General features: G+C 43.4%; 1 protein-coding gene across 5 annotated transcripts in view; it reads right to left on the bottom strand.

The window, feature by feature from the left end:
• Positions 1–8,179: 8,179 nt before the first annotated feature.
• The window catches only part of ALKBH8 (alkB homolog 8, tRNA methyltransferase), an 80,676-nt gene continuing 71,284 nt past the window's right edge, over positions 8,180–17,571 (bottom strand). For all 5 annotated transcript variants that reach the window (XM_020803168.3, XM_020803164.3, XM_020803165.3 and 2 more), the window contains exons 11-12: positions 9,731–9,880; positions 8,180–8,847 (exon numbers count right to left, since the gene is read on the bottom strand). In XM_020803168.3, the coding sequence (XP_020658827.3) occupies positions 8,293–8,847; positions 9,731–9,880 (705 nt within the window). In that variant the 3' untranslated portion in view covers positions 8,180–8,292. The remainder of the gene's footprint in view (positions 8,848–9,730; positions 9,881–17,571) is intronic.

Below are 17,571 nucleotides of genomic sequence, written 5' to 3'. Positions count from 1 at the left end.
TCTGGATAAGGGTGCTGACCTGGTGTGCATTAATGAGACCTGGGTGGGAGAGGAGGGTAGTGTCCCCCTCTCCCAGCTGTGTCCACCTAGGCACTCAGTCCAGCACCGGTGTCGCTCGGAGGGTCCGGAAGGGGGAGTTGCTATAGTCTATAGGAGTTCTATCTCCTTGACCAGGCTTCCTATCCCTTTGAGAGGAGGTCTTGAGGGCCTGTATTGTGTGTTTGGCTTGTGAGACAGATTGGGGATTCTGTTGGTGTACCGCCCACCCTGCTGCGTACCAACAGTCTCCCTGCCTGAGCTGACGGAGGTAGTCTCGGACCTGATGTTGAGGATTCCCAGGTTGTTGGTGATGGGAGACCTCAACATTCATGCTGAGGCTCCCTTGACTGGGGCAGCTCAGGACTTCATGGCCACCATGACAACCATGGGGCTGTCTCAATGTGTCATTGGCCCGACGCATGAGAAGGGCCATACCTTGGACCTGGTTTTCTCAACAGGACTGGAAGATGGTGGTTTGGATGTGGAGGGGCTGGTTGTCACCCCATTGTCATGGTCAGACCACTTCCTGGTCAAGTTTAGTATATCAGCTTCTTCTTCCCTCTGCAAGGGTGGGGGATCTATTAAGATGATCCGCCCTGGGAGACTAATGGATCCAGATGGTTTCCTGAATGCTCTGGGGGATTATCCATCTGATATGGTCGGCGCTCCTGTCGAAGCTCAGGTCACCCTATGGAATAGAGAGATGACCAGGGCGGTTGACACGATTGTGCCTAAGTGCCCTCTCCCTGCACGCAGAGCCCAGACAGGTTCTTGGTACAGTATACTTCTGAACTGCGGGCGATGAAGTGAGAGGGGAGATGGCTGGAGCACAGGTGGAAGAAATCCCGCTGGGAGTCCAATAGAACACGACTTAGAGCTCATTATCAAGCCTATTTCGTGGCAATATGGCTGGCAAAACAGCAATATTTCTCCAGCCATATTGCTTCCTCAGAATGTCATCCAGCAGAGCTGTTTTGGGCGGTCCGGGATCTTCTTCAACCAGGAAATTCGGCAGAGGTCCTGGACTGCTTATCAGCTCGCTGTGATGAGTTTGCCATTCATTTTGAGGGGGAAATCACTCAGATTTGCAGTGTGTTGGACTCCACCATTACTACAGAATCAGAGGATGTGTCCAGTGCACCGTGCTTAGGTCCAGTATTAATGAATGAGTTTCAATTGTTGAGACCTGAGGATGTGGACAGGGTGCTTGGATCTGTCAGTTCTACCACCACTCTGCTCGACCCTTGCCCATCTTGGCTAACTGGAAGATCTGCCAGGGGGGTTCACACCTGGGTCCAGGAGGCCATGAATGCCTCTTTGAGAGAGGGAGTGGTCCCTGCCACCTTGAAAGAGGCAGTAATTCAGCCACTCCTAAAAAAGCCTAACCTGGACCCAAGGCTGGTGGTTAACAACCAACCAGTGGTGAACTGCCCTTATTTGGGCAGTGTTGGAGCGGGTTGTGGCCAGGCAACTCCAGGTGCTGCTGGATGAAATAGATTCTATGGATCCATTTCAATCATGGGGTTCCTCAGGGTCAATACTGTCCCCCATACTGTTTAACATCTACATGAAACTGCTGGGAGAGGTCATCAGGAGGTTTGGGCTGAGGAGTCAGCAATATGCTGACAACACTCAGCTCTACCCCTCATTTTCCACCAATCCAGGTGAGGTGGTTTCTGTGCTTAACTTGTGTCTAGACCATCAGGTCTAGATGCAGGATAATAAATTGAAACTCAATCCAGACAAGACAGAAGTGCTTTTAGCGGGTACTTTGCCAGAAAAGCTGGAGGGCCATTTCCCTGTCCTGAATGGGGTTACAGTCTCCCTAAGGGACAGGGTCTGCAGCCTGGGGGTGCTCCTGGACCCCAGTCTAACTCTGGAAGCCCGGGTGGACTTGGTGGCCAGGGGCACCTTCAGCTGTGTTAATTGTACCAGCTACAGCCCTACCTGGACGAGCGGAGCCTCACGACAGTTACACACGCACTGGTAAAATCTCACATAGATTGCTGCAATGCACTCTACGTGGGGCTGCCTTTGAAGACAGTCCGAGACTGCAACTGGTCCAGAATCGAGCTGCGTGGCTGGTGAGTTGTGGGGCCACTAGGGGGCACATCAAGCCAATTCTGTTTAGATTACATTGGCTACCAGTTGCTGCCTGGGCCCAATTCAAAGTGCTTGTTTTGACATATAAAGCCCTAAATGGCTTGGGCCCTGGATACCTGAAGGACTGCCTCCTTATATGAACCTACCTGGCAGTTAAGATCTAGCCAGGGGGCCCTTTTGAAAGAGCCATCCCTCAAGGAGGTAAGAGGGATGGTTTGTAGAGAAAGGACCTTCTCAGCAGCTGCCCCCAGACTATGGAACGCCATCCCAATTGAGATTTGTCCGGCACCAATGCAGATGACATTTTGACGCCAGGTCAAAACCTTGCTGTTCCAGAAGGCTTTTAATTGAAATAATATCAACTGTGGGTCCTGATGGCAATTTTTAGTGTATATATTTTAATTGTTTTATCTTTTTTATTGTATTTTAATTGTTGTAAGCCACCCAGAGACTTTTGGGTAGTGTGGGCGGCATATAAGTTAAACAAACAAACAAATAAATTGTACGGTAGTTGGAGCATTCTTTGGCACTGTCCTTCTTTGGGATTGGGATGTAGACTGATCTTTTCCAGTCCTCTGGCCACTGCTGAGTTTTCCAAACTTGCTGGCATATTGAGTGTTGCACCTTAACAGCCTCATCTTTTAAGATTTTAAATAGTTCCACTGGAATGCCATCACCTCCACTGGCCTTGTTGTTAGCCAAGCTTTCTAAGGCCCAAGTGACTTCCTTGCATTTCCTTTTCTTTGGGATGTTTTTTGTTGCTGCCTCCTGTACAATGTTACGAGCCTCTATCCAAAGTTCTTCAGGCACTCTGTCCACCAAATCGAGTTCCTTAAATCTGTTCTTCACTTCCACTGTGTATTCATAAGGGACTTGGTTTAGATTATACCTGATTAGACCCGTGGTTTTTCCTACTTTCTTCAGTTAAAGCTTGAGTTTTGCTATAAGAAGCTGATGATCAGAGCCACAGTCAGCTCCAGGTCTTGTTTTTGCTGAATATATAGAACTTCTCCATCTTTGGCTGCAGAGAACATAATCAATCTGATTTCGGTATTGCCTATCATCTGGTGATGTCTATGTGTAGTAGCCTCTTGTGTTGTAAGAGTGTTTGTGATGACCAGCTTGTTAAAATGATATTAAACTGTTATTAACTGTCTAGTGCAGATACAGTTACAATGGCAAAAGGAGTTACCAAATACAGTAGTGAATTCTGAGTCATAGGACAGTTCCAACCACAACACTAATAAACGCTCTCAGGAAAAGGTCATTGTGACTGTTTCAGCACAGGGCCCCCTTCATGCTCTCCACATTATATGTTATTTCGGTAGCTCTCCTAAAGAATATGCTGCATTTACCAGTTCTGTCTTTTTATATCAGATTAATTTTAGAGAACTCATGACTTGCTGAGGTCTATCCAGTTAATTTAGGGCAGATTGAAAACTATGTTTGCCAGAGTTCAAATCCAATAATTCTAGTACACGGTGACCTTTTGCATTTTGTCCTTGCCTAAATGAATTGCTTCGAGCAGGCATCAGGCTTTGGACGGTCTGTGAGCAAGATGCTATGAGGGAACCCACCTCTCCCTTACCGCTGTCATTGTGGCCCTCTCAATTTCCTTTCCCTTGTAGACCCCAATCCACACAGTGGCCTAGAAACAGCAACAGCAACATGTCATGTCAAGTCGATTCTTGGCAACCCTTTTCAGAATTTTCCGGGTAGAGAATCCCCAGAAGTGCTTTACCATTCCCTTCTTCGGGGGATCCTTTACAGTCTTTGCAGCTTGCCCAAGGCCACTCTGGCTGTGAGCAGGCCCAGAGGAAGGCAAATTTATGCGTATCTAATGCCTCATGAGAAGAGAAGACTCCCTGGAAAAGACGCTGATGTTAGGAAAGTGTGAAGGCAAGAGGAGAAGGGGACGACAGAGGATGAGATGGTTGGACAGTGTCATCGAAGCGACCAACATGAATTTGACCCAACTCCGGGAGGCAGTGGAAGACAGGAGGGCCTGGTGTGCTCTGGTCCATGGGATCACAAAAAGTCAGACACGACTAAACGACTAAACAACAACGCCTCATATTGCTCACCATTGCTCTAATCTTAGAATTCTAGAGTCGGTAGGACAAGCTTCTTTCTCAGGGAAGCTTAGATTGCCTGAGACAGGAAATCACCTACATCGTGGTCTTTTATTTCCACATACAGTGGGGTCTTGACTTGAGAACTTAATCTGTATTGGAAGGCGGTTCTCAAGTCAAAAAGTCTGTAGGTCAAGTCTCCATTGACCTACAGTGCATTGAAAACCGATTAATCCTGTAACAGGCCGTTTTTGTTCCATTTTGGTTTTTTTCTGGTCTGTAAGTCAATTCTCAGGCTGCAAGTCAAACCTTAATTTTGCGGCCAGAGAAGTCTGTAACTCAAAAAGTCTGTAAGTCAAGCTGTCTGTAAGTCAAGGGTCCACTGTAAAGGCTTTTTAAAAAAAAAAAAAATCATACTTTCCCAGACCTTTCTGACTTTACAACTTTTGGTGCTTTTCAGATCTTTAGGACATATTTTGTCATTTCTGGTTTTACTCCAGGTTGGCACCATTCCCCATTTTAGTTTGCTTTCAATTTAACAGCAGGCAAAGTCCTTTAATTCTGGCAGGCCTTTGGCAGTCACAATGGATAGCTGTAAAATGAGGTTTTAATCTGGCCCATTGCTCTCTTTTTCCTCTGTAATGATTCGCTCTCAATTTCCTTTTAACTTTTTAAAAATTAGTCCATTTTATGTTTCTTGCACTAGCTCTTATTTCATTGATTGCCACCTTGATTTCCATTGTTAGGGGGAAATGCGGAATATTAATCTAATAAATATTTAATCACTAAAATAAATTATTGTCTTTTAATTAATTAATTAATTGCTTTATTTGTTTCATGTCTTTCTCCCCAAAAGAGATCCAAACAGGCTCTTCCTACTTCTCACAAGCTTCCCAGATGTGTCTAAGTGTATATATTATATATTATTTGCCACTGAATTACATCCAACTTATGGATATGACTAATAGGATTTTAATAATAACCTAATAGGATTTTCAAGGTATGTGAGATTAAACGATTAATTTTATCAAACTCCAAGAGAAATACACAGAGAGAGAGATTTTGGGAAGGGGTGATTTAAAGCAGGGGTCTCAAAACTTTTCAGCATGGAGGCCACATCATATATGCTTCATCTTTTTGAGGGCTGAAGGAACATGCCCACCTACTTGCCTGCCTGCAGGCCCACCCACCCATCCGCACACAAGGGCTGAAGGTAACGGACCTGAGACGTTCATCAGGCCGGATAAAAAGGCAAAACGGGCCGCATATGACCCACGAACCGTAGTTTGGAGACGCCTGATTTAAAGAAATCTAATAGGCTGAAAAACTCTCACTTCTTCCACACTAGGCAATATGAGCTGTTTTTTTACAGAAATATGTTGGATACAGACATGCCCTGAAATTCCAAAATCTACCTAGCAATGCCTTTTTCATGCATTGATTTAACCAAAATGCCACCAATGGGACTTTTCACAAGCAAGAAGATGGCAATCTACTTGGATTGTTATGTTGGCAAACATTGGGCTGATGGCATACACAGGTTTAAGTGAGGTAATTTTTAGAAAACGAATGTCAGCCTCATCAGTGGTCATTTCAGAAATGCACATCTCCTGCTAGTATTTTTAGTTTTCTTCTTTTCACAGTTATGTACCCACTCCATATATATATATCTTCCTGTGAAAGGGGGAATAATTAGGACTATGTGTTGTTGGTATTAAATATCCTACACTTCAAATATAGATGCTGAGAAACCTCATTATGAGTATGCCACTATGGAGGTCAGAGCAAGGAAGGAATAAAAACAAAATAAGTTAAATTGACAGACAAGATAAACATGGCACCAGCTAGACAGACACAAAAAGAACAGGAATGTGTATGTGTTAGATTGTAGCATTTGTTAGGGGCATTTTTCTTCTTCTCCTATACCATATTCACTGAAGATTTACCTGTTGGCCTTCTCAGCACTATGAAACTTCCTGTCTGGTCTTACGAGCTGCTAGAAATAGAAAGTTCAAGTGTGCACTATTAATCTACATATGTCATGCCCTTGAAGAAAAAGATAGATGTAGGTTCTGTTGAAGTATGTAGCCACCCAGTATGCTACACATGGGCTAATTACCAACACAGTTGGTCACATGATCTCCTTTAAAAGAGAAACCTTCCCTAGGAACAAACATTGGTTTGTTCACTTGTTCTTAAGCTGTAGTGTCAGATCTCTGTCTTGCAATGGTCAGGTTGTGTATTTTGCCAGTCTGCCCCCACTTCCACCTCCCAGGGCTGAGCAAATATACAGTTTGTTGGCCATGCTCCTCACCCCCATAAGAATGTAACTCTGCTCTGCATGTGTGTTTTATTGTATTGTTTCTATTAAGCTTTACATTATGTCATTCTGGCAGCACGGTCTCCCTGGGCCACATGAATGTATTTGCAATAATGAAACCTAACATAAAGAAAAGTAATTGGTTATTGATCAATCCCTAGGATTCAATGGAGAAAGCCTGGAATATATAGTCTTAAAAGCTAAGGAGAACGCCTACCCTCCAGGGGTGGAGAGGAAAGAAATACCTTCCTCCCTTCTCCCTCAAGACTACAAAAAGCAGTGAAGAAAGAATTCTGGGATGCTTGAGGTGCTTTCAGCCACCTTAACAACCCACAGATGGGAAACTTAATTGTTTTTTTATATCCAGAATCCCACAGCCACCATGTTGTCACCAAGCTGGCTATGGGATCCTGGGACTTGCAGAAAAGGAAAAGGTAGGTTTTCCCATCTCTGTAGAAGCCCAATTCATGCTAGCTCAGCATGGAGACGTAATGGCCAATTTATTATGTCATGTACTTTTCTATGTATGTGGCTGTCTTCCACCTTCTTCCGTATGTTCCCTCTCACATGGTTAGTCATAATCTGAAAGTACCTCAGAGTCCCAAACCTCATCAACTTCCCCACCCCTTGCGCATGCTGAAAAGTATTTACTCCGATATTTTCAAACAGAAGCAGTTGACTTCTCCTCAGCCATAACATAATTGGTTTCCACTTCATCCACAGTGCCACTTTGACTGGTTAGTCAGAACACAGGAATCATGGAGATGAGATATCCCAATAACTTCAACCAGACACATAGCTCAGCTATAAGAATGATTGCAAGTATGGGCCAGAAGATAAGTCAAACAAACAAACAAACAAACAAATACCAATTTGCTGCCCTTTCACAACAAACAAAATCTGCCACCCAAGGCAGTTGTCTTAGTTTGTGTCCCCCAAATTTGGAATTTCCGACTGTTTTTGGACTATAACTCCCAGAAGACCAAGCCAGCGTAGGCGATGGTCTTCTAGCCATTGAACATCTGGGACCCATGGCTCTTCTTAACAGTAATTCTAGCCCTGTCTGAAGCTCAAGCGCCAAATCAGGCAGACAAATAGCGAAGGACCAGAAAAAAGTGCAGAGTGGGACAAACTGTTTCAAGGCAACAATACAGGACTGAAAGGGTCAAAAATAGATACAAGGCCAAAAGCAGGCAAGAAACACTATTGGTCCAAGGCAGCGATCACGAAAAGGAAGCAGGGAAATATATAAAGTTCAAAGTGTGTTGTGTTCAAGACAGATTTGCTCAGATAGCTAAACTAGTGTTGGCTGCATGGGCTTTATTGCATGACGTGCTATCTGACTTAGGAAGTCAGCTACGATACTCACACTAGGAGGTCAGGCTTCAATTGTTCTTACATACTAACCAAAACGAAGTTCATCTGTCTCTTCCACACTCTTATAGAAACCTGTGCAAAAATGTACTGGAATAAACTGAAAACAGATGTCACAATAAAATTCTGGAATTACCTATTTACCATTAAATCGAATGCATTTGTGATTCAATGCCCTCCATTTTCTTGACTGTGTTTTACTACATATATCCCCCCAGTTTGGTTTTGAATGTTACCCTAAAACTAATAAAACCACATTTTTGAAAAGTACAACATTGGAAAAACAGTATTTCATAAATATATAGGAAAGACTAAATGAACATTCTTTTCAGAAACATTCCCACAAACAAATATGAATATTGCCTATAAGATATTGTTAACATGTTACTGCTTTTCAAGAACCACACACCAGTTCCCTTGGTCATAGTAGCTCTCCTGCACCGTTATGCCATCGAGCCTTCTACACAGCTGTTCCAGTTCTCCTTCACAAAAGACATGGTAATAACGGTGGAAAACAGGAGGACAATCTTGCACATTTGAAGAGTTGGCTGAAGGGTGATGTACTTTGGCCTGCTTTGTGCTTTTCTTTGTACCATCTTTCAGATGCCAAGGGACCAACAAGTCCTGGGAGTCAAAGGAAGTTCTGTTGGTATGAACAGGCAACTCATTGGGAAAAATTTGATTTGCACTATATTGCCTGCCCTCAAGTTGAGTAACATTCTCACTGCAATGCAGTGAGTCTCGGCAGCCGCTGTCTCCTGTGTCTGTTGCAGTATTGCAGATTATTTCTCCTTCTTTCTCACTGCCAGCTCGTTTTCCTTTCAGATATTTAGACTTCTGTTTGTTGTATTCTTGTTCTAGAGCCCAGACATAAATGAGTGCCCTTCCACCTGGCCTCAGCAGCCGAACTATCTCGGAGAGAGTCATCAGCCTTCTCTCCTAGCCAAAGGAAAAGCAGATGACGTCAACGTGGGAGCAACAGCAATGAGGCCACAAGTGCAAGCAACGTCTTGGTATAGTAAATTATGGATGTGTCCTGGTGATTCATATAAATGAGGGCAGGTTTATTGTTCTTTTATCCACTTGTTTATTAAAATATTTTACCTTGTGTTTTGACTCCATAATACAGCCCCCAAGGCAACTAACAGCCTTAGCTAAAGCAATACAGTATATAACCAAGCAAGGAATCATTTAAAAAAGGAAAGCATTAAAACACAACAAAAGAAAAGCCACCAGGTAATAAATGTGAGCAACTTAATGAAAGGTACATTTAAAACTCAAATAGGTGCTTGTGCATCCCTCATTACAATTCATGACCTGGGCCCTGACTGATGTATACAGAAAAGCCTGTATTGAGTCTACAAAGGTAAGCTTGGACATTTTTCTTTTTCAGGAATACATTTATCGAATTCTCCAACCAGCATGGCCAGTGGAACTTTTCCAAACCCTGCTAATCACAGCACCTCAGAAAGCTGGCCGGATTGCATAGCTAAGTCTCCTTGAAGGACTACATGAGCAGAAGGAGCTGTTTCAAGTGCCAGATCCTCCTGGTCAAAGGGCCAGGGATCAAGTGGTGGGAAAACCTACGCCTGAGAGCCTGGAAAGTGCTGCCAATCAGAGGAGTTGCTACCGGACAGATGGACAAACAGTCCTGAAGTTTCTACATGATAACACTAGCCTAAATACTGCTTTAGTTCAAGCCACAGTTAACACACTTAAATAACTGTGTTGATTTATTGAGTTCCATTGATTCCATGGTCTGTTCTAACCTGGACTAACAACAAACCTTTGCAAACAACTCCAGGTAGAAGTTTTCACTTACCACAGTTGCAAAATGGTGGATGACTGCAATGGAGATACAGGCATCACATGAGCCACTTCGGATCGGCACAGACAATGCATCACCCACAAAGGCCTGAAATCCTTTCTCTCCACAGATGTCCACAAGAGTCTTGCTACGATCGCAGCCAAACTGCAAGAACAAAGGGGGAGAACTGCTACAAATGTGGCATAAACACACCAACCACACCAATTTCGCAGTTACACATGACAGGGAGGAGTTAGATTGCTAAAATATCTTTCCCAGGATTTTCAATTCTGATATGATTTTTGTTCTGCAAGAGGAAAAAAAAATCAAATACTGCAGACATATGCTCACTTCAATATCTGAGAGGGGGGGAATTTAAAAACAAGTCTGCAAGGGAGTTCCCTGTTACTTGTATTTTACAACTGATGAGCTGAAACAATGGCTGGCGTTCTGATGATGATAAACCACACCCTGCTCGCGAAATGGAATTAAGAAATTAGTTCCCTTTCTGCCAAAAATGCTTTTGCTTTTTCATAGCAGTTGTAAGGAGATACTAAGACAGCCCACACTCTGGCTTATCATTTATGTGTGGGGAACTACTGTGTCTTAGCCAACTAATCTCCCTCAGCTCCTCCAGTAAGGTGGACAAGCAAAGCATATCAAGAGGCTGACAGGAAGCCAAAACTTAGAATTATAACTTAGCTTGTCATCCTCTCAAACAGAAGAAATTTGGAGCCACATTTGGAAGACAGAAGCCAGGATTTGGGATTTAGGTGAAATGCTAACCTATAGGACACTGGTGACTTTCTGGTTAGTTCAGCTGAAGGCATTGCCGGCAGAATGCCCCAGTCAGCATGATAGTTGGCTTTGTGACTATAGGGTTCTGGAAGTGGTAATCTGGCAAAGTAAATCCTAATTCTAATCTCTCCTTTAGCTAAAGGTAAAGGTAAAGGTTCCCCATGACATTTAGTCCAGTCTTGTCCGACTCTAGGGCGCGGTGCTCATCTCCGTTTCCAAGCCATAGAGCCAGCGTTTGTCCGAAGACAGTTTCCGTGGTCACGTAGCCAGCACGACTAGACACAGAACACCGTTACCTTCCCACTAAGGTGGTACCTATTTATTTACTCGCATTTCTACATGCTTCCGAACTGCTAGGTTGGCAGGAGCTGGGACAAGCAACAGGAGCTCACTCTGTTGCGTAGATTCGATCTTACGACCGCTGGTCTTCTGACCCTGCAGCACAGAGGCTTCTGCAGTTTAACCCACAGCGCCACCATGTCCCAATCTCTCCTTTACTATACCTCTACTTACTTGTTCCATGTATTGCTTATTCCATTTTATATTCTCCATCATGATTGCTACCGATGTGCCAGATAAGAGGGAAAAACAGGGAAGTAGAAAGAACAAGTTGTGGTTCCCACCCTCTTTCTTCTCCTTTCATCAACTGGACTTGAACTCAAACAGGAGTGCTAGCAGCAATAGTGACATTTACTATTTAAAGATGTACTTAAAACATCTGCACATGCATACACATACATTTCTGTCCCCTAAGACATCTCAAATGACTCACTGTAAAACAAAAATACAAAGACAGCTATGAAGAAAATAAAGAAGTACAAAGAAAAGGAAGTGCAGTCATTGTAAAGCTCAAGAGTGAGGATCCTAAGATTCCTACAGAAAGGAGCATGTTTTGCTAGTATGCAGAAGGAAAGGAGATAACAGGCCAGGTGAGAGCTGCATAAATTGGAGGCAACCAGTGAGAAATTGTTAGGGAGAACTTGAAGAAGAGTTTCAAATGATGACCATAACATATGGGAAGTTTGTTATAGGTTAAGTGATAAAATCAGGTCTCAAGCCCCCGAACATATGCATTTCTAGATGCATGCACAACAGATGGGAAAATACAGTGGTGCCTCGCATAACGTTTTTAATTGGTTCCAAAAAAAAAAAAGTTATGCGAAACATCGTTATGCGAAACACCATTTCCCATAGAGATGCATTGGAAACCGGTTAATCCGTTCCAATAGGCACGGATTGCCGTCCTTAAGCGAAAAAACCCATAGGAAACATCGTTATACGATACAATGTATCCTCCATTGGAATGTATTGTAGCTGACTCAATACGTTTCAATGGCTTTGCGAAGTCAATTTTTGCAAAATTAAGTGTGTCATAAAAGGGTCAAAATGGTTTTAAATGCTTGGATTAGCTTCTGCACCCTCTAAAACGGATGCAAAAGTTAATTTGGCTTTGATCTGACTTTTCGTTAATTAATGGTGAATTTTTTTCCCCCAACTTTTGACAGCTGTCAAAATCTGACAGCTCCATTATTTCCTATGGGGGAAGAAAAAATTCACAAAAAATTAATGAAGACTCAGCAACTGTTCTAAATTCTTGGGTTCGTTAGAGGACCCCCTAAGTTGTGTGCAAACCTGATTTGGCTTTGATCTGAACTTTCGTTAATTTTTTGTAAATTGTTTTCTCCCCCATAGGAAAGCATGGAGCTGTCAGATTTTGACAGGTCCATTGGTTCCTATGGGCCAAAAAACAAAAATTCACAAAAAATTAACGAAACGTCAGATCAAAGCCAAATCAGGTTTGCACATGATTTAAGGGGTCCTCTAACGAATCCAAGCATTTAGAACCGTTTTGGACCCTTCTAAGACACTTTTTAAATTGAAAACAAAAACATCGTTAAGTGAAGCAGGGGACCTAAAACAAAAAACGTTAAGCGAAGCATGGTCCCAAAAACGCTATGCGAAAATCGCCCATAGGGAAAAACGTTATACGAAGCACAATCTGACTCTGAAAAAATAAACGTTAAGCGAAAAAAACGTTAAACGAAGCAAACGTTATGCGAGGCACCACTGTATATAGGACTCCTTGCCCAGCAATGAATCTTGGTCCAAATCTGCAGTCCAGACAGATCCTCGCCTACTCTGGCGTCCTTGCAGCAACTTCATCCACAGAACAGACAAATCTCATGGTCATTGCCATTGTCTTCAAGCCAAATACCATTAAAGATTATTTCTGTACATCTGTACAAAGATTACTTCTGTGCGCCTCTCCATTGCGTTGCCTCGAGGCTGCCTGCCTTCTCACTTCACTTTTGCCCCATGTTGATTGCATTTACTTTCAATTATAAAATAATCAGCCCCCAGTCAGATAACAGGAGCCAAGTTTAAGATGTCTGAATACTTATCGCTGGCACACTGTTTGTGTTTACTGGAAACGGAGAACGCGCTAAACCATGGCACTAAACGCAGGGAGAATGCCAAACAAGTAATTCTGAATAATCAGGCCCTGCAAGAGGCAGAGAATGAATTCGAACTAGAAAAGATTGACGGTTTCTGTGCTCTGCTCAAATAATCAGAGCCTCCTCCTCCTCCCAACAGGATAAAATAAGGGTACAATAGCAATGTAGGCTACCATGGGCTCTGTGTAGTAAGGATGATTATGCAGTTGTTATATATAAGCTCTCTCTATATATATACTTATAGAAGGCTTCCCCAACTGGGCACCCTGTAGACATGCTGGACATTTCCTACCCCTATAGGCAGCACAACCGATGGCCATACTGGTTGGGAATGATGAGAGCTGTAGTCCAGAGGGCTCCTTGTTGGAGAAAACTATGCCACATGCAAACCTTAGACAAGTTACTGGCCCTCCAGGCTGGGGAATTCTGGGAGTTCTCAAACCAAAAATGAACTTTCCGATGTTCTACATTTTAGACAGACTTGCACTGGTAATAGTAATATTTATATATTTTCTTTAAAAAGATAAAGAGGCAGGGCAGCATGCATAGTATTCTACTGACGTATGAAGAATACGATTAGAATAGTTGGAAATTAGGGCAAAATGGTGAACAGCTTGGTCTTCCCCCACCTTTGCTACTGCAATCCAGACTTAGCCTGGCAAGGCCCAGACACATAAGCCAGGGCTCTGTCTCAAAAAATAAAAAATAAAATGGAGCCCCAAAAGAAGAGAATGGGACATCTCTACCTTTGGTTGAAATGCACAATAAATCCTTTCAGTGCTGTTTTATGTAGTTTTGTGACTCTTCCCCCTCCTTTTAAAAAAAAAAACTGGCACAGAATTTTAGTAGCTGCTAGAATGGAAGTTATTGATTTATTAATAAATAAAATGTTTTCCTGCAGATACATAATTTGCTCACCAGCCCAGTTCAGATCACACAGAAACTCACAGTAGGAGCTCTCAGTTCAAGCATCCAGATCCAAGAAAAGCCATAGTGCTGCAGTGCGCCCGTTTTGGCCTTAAGATAACATTAAACCAACTCAAAAAGGCCTTGTGGGTAACCTGGAGGCTCCAACAGGATTGTATTTCCGTATTTGCCGGCATACAAGACCACTGGGCATATAAGACGACCCCCCAACATTTCCACTCAAAATATAGAGTTTGTTATATATTTGCCGTATAAGACTACCCCCTCTTCCGCACACCTTCCACACACCAAATAAAAGGTGCTATTCATTGTCACCACTGTACGGCCGGAGCGCGACCGCAGTGCCTCCGGGCCGCACCTGCATCTCCCTGTGACTGGCACTAATGTGCAAGTGTGCATGTGTGAGCTCTGCGTAGACAAGGGGCGGGCCGGAGCGCCACTGCTTCCCGCCGAACAGAACAGGCCAGTCACATCGAAAAGGCTGGCACCCCTGTCCCGCTGCTGATGCTCACCGCGGCTGCACTGGATACCGCACGATACTGGATGGTATGTAGAATGAGGTGGGCAGGCATCGGGAGGCTACTATGGGCACCAGGCGAGCATTGGAAAGCCACTATGGGCAGCTATGTCTATCCCAACTGAAGTGCACCCGGCGTTTAAGATGACCCCCCCACTTAGGGACATGTTTTTCAGGGCAAAAAAGTAGTCTTATACGCCAGCAAATACAGTATTTCTACCAACTTAGGAAGAGAGTCTGTAGAACAGAGATCTGTATAGGAAACAGAAGCTTGGATCTTATGCTTTTATTTATTTTATTTTATTTTATTTTATTTTATTTTATTTTATTTTATTTATACCCCGCCTATCTGGTCATTGCGACCACTAATGTAAATAGGAGGCAATTTCTGCTGATAGACCTTCCATGTGCAGTCCCTCTCAACACATCCCATATCATCCCCTAATGTCCCACAGCCCTTAGAAACAGACTTAAGAGTTACATGCACAGGATCCTCAAAAAGAAGGGGAAGGAGGTAAATCAAATAGTATGGACAAAACTGAACTTTGGATATCAGTTACAGAGAATAAATGTATACTGTATAACCATCAGGTTCCAGACACTTTTCAATGCCCCCAAATTCAAAATGAAACAAATTGTGTAATTTATTAAAGAAGAAAACCATACTGGGAACAACACACATTTCTAGCTATGGTTCCTTGCTATGAATACAATACTGACAAAAGGAATAGCTTAGCTGACGAATTAGCTGTTGAAAGACAATGAAAACACAATTCAAGACCTCTGAATAGAGGTTGAATAATGCAGTCACATATAGAAAATTAAAAGGATTAAATGTTAAATCTAGAGACAGAATGTAATACAGCCAATAAATTGGCTTCCTTTGTGGCCATCCCAAGTCATGTTGCTACCTGAGCTCAACAGGATTTCTTCCCATATTCTACATACAGAAACTGAATGGACATTTCTTCAATAGAAACAACAGGATATCATCCTTCACCATAGCTGAAAGCAGAAGACTACCTTACTAGCAGCAGGGTTGACCATGTAGCATACAAAGCTCTGTTTTCCTATATTACAGCATCCTTAACATTTGTTACTGAGGTAGCTGATTCATCTATTTAAGGATAGGGCTGGCTATATAATTCACTTATCCTATCTTAACCCAAACGGAAGTTTTTTGTAGCTGGTGGGTGGGTGGATGCAGGGGCATGTATGCATATAGACAAATAGATATAGGCCAATATGGGTAAAACAGACCTGTCAAACAATAAAGATTTCAAATCATCAGACTGCTAGGTTTTAAACAGCGATTGTACAGATGGGTGACCAGCAACTTATGGGTTGAATATGACTTCCAGTGCTGGTTAATCTGAACTCTGATGACCTTATTGTTAATGCTGTTTAGTCAGAGCGGACTTATAGTGATTCTAACAGAGTTTTCAAGGTAAGGGAGGTATATAATGAGTGGATTTACCAGTTCCACACCTCCAGCAAGCTTCCATGGCAGAGCCGGGAAATCAAACCTAGGTCTCTTGAGTCCTAGTCTATAATGCTATTCACTACACTACACCGACAGCCTCACCATTTTAAAAAAAAGTTTGCCCAGTTTCCTTTACAAGGAAAAGAAGAGAAAGAGATACCATACACCAGTGGTCCTCAACCTTGGGCTTCCAGATGTTCTTGGAATTCATCTCCCAGAAATCCTGGCCAGAAGAGGTGGTGGTGTACGCTTCTGGGAGTTGTAGTCCAAGAACATCTGGAGGCCCAAGGTTTGGGACTACTGCCCTACACTTTAATGCTTTGGGTCACGTCTGTCAGAGTTTTGTAATATTTAAATGCACTCGATTGCAACCAACACTATCCCTAAGTGTAAGAATACATAATTGAAAAATTCTGACCACCAAATGGCACTAGCCTCCTCATGGAGCATGACCAGGACGAGGTTGGGGCTTTGGGGGGGGCACGCAGGGGCCACTATCTCGCAGAACACAGCCCTCTCCAAACACATGAGTTGGCCCTTTCTCTTGGTGTACAGTGTAAGGTAAAGGTAAAGGTTCCCCTTGACCATTGTTGTCCAGTCATGTTCGACTCTAGGGGGTGGTGCTCATCCCCGTTTCCAAGCCATAGAGCCAGCATTTTGTCTGAGGACAATCTTCCGTGGTCACATGGCCAGTGCGACTTGGACACGGAACGCTGTTACCTTCCCACCGAGGTGGTCCCTATTTATCTACTTGCATTTGCATGCTTTTGAACCGCTAGGTTGGCGGGAGCTGGGACAAGCGACGGGCACTCACTCCGTCACGTGGATTCGATCTTACAACTGCTTGGTCTTCTGACCCTGCAGCACAGGCTTCTGCGGTTTAGCCCACAGCGCCACCACGTCCCTCCACAGTGCCACCACGTCCCTGTGTGGTGTACAGTGACTTATAACACAAATATGCACAGAACCCTCTTCAGATATCCAGTGAATGCATGAGGCCAGGCCTATAGTCAATGTCTCTTACGAGGTAGCTTTGCCATTCGGCAGAGGGTGGTTTTCATCTCTGGTGGGAGAGGGGCAGTGGCAAGGCTCTGAAGTCACAAATTATGCACCATGTGGCCTGCTGGACACCTTTCAACTAGGCATGAAAGCTAGCCTTCAGGTGTCGCAGAGGGCAATCTACCCTTCAGCTGGCTTTGTTTATTAAACAGAAAGAGTGCTGCTCAGTTCTTAGAACTGGGCAACAAAATGTCTTGAGTTACCTCTGCTGGTCTGTGCTTCCTGACCTTCCGCATGTTCAGCAGAAATTCTGCATAGGGGCATAGAGGTCATGAGTGAGGACAGCAAGTTCAGTTCTGATCTCCTTCTCAACACGCTTTCACTGACTATCTGCAAAGGGCTCCTATTAGAAACAAGAGGCATCTTCAACCTTTTCTTATCCTGAAATTGGATAATCTGGCACGCAGCAGAGTTCCTACCTGAGTGACAAAATAAACCAGATGAAGACTTTGCCATTAAATGTTGTCCATCCCTTTCTTAAATAAAATAAGAAAATTAGAATGATTACAGTTTGATTAAAGTAGGAAAGGGACCATGAAAACGGCCACATACTCATCCCAGTGAACTGGAAACAGGAAAAATCTGGTCATTCACTACACGTCTGACCCAAAAACAA

Source organism: Pogona vitticeps, chromosome 3 (assembly GCF_051106095.1).
Source record: "Pogona vitticeps strain Pit_001003342236 chromosome 3, PviZW2.1, whole genome shotgun sequence".
Taxonomy (NCBI): Eukaryota; Metazoa; Chordata; class Lepidosauria; order Squamata; family Agamidae; genus Pogona; species Pogona vitticeps.
The sequence above is the reverse complement of the archived record's forward strand: the minus strand, read 5'-3'. Positions and strand labels throughout refer to the sequence as shown.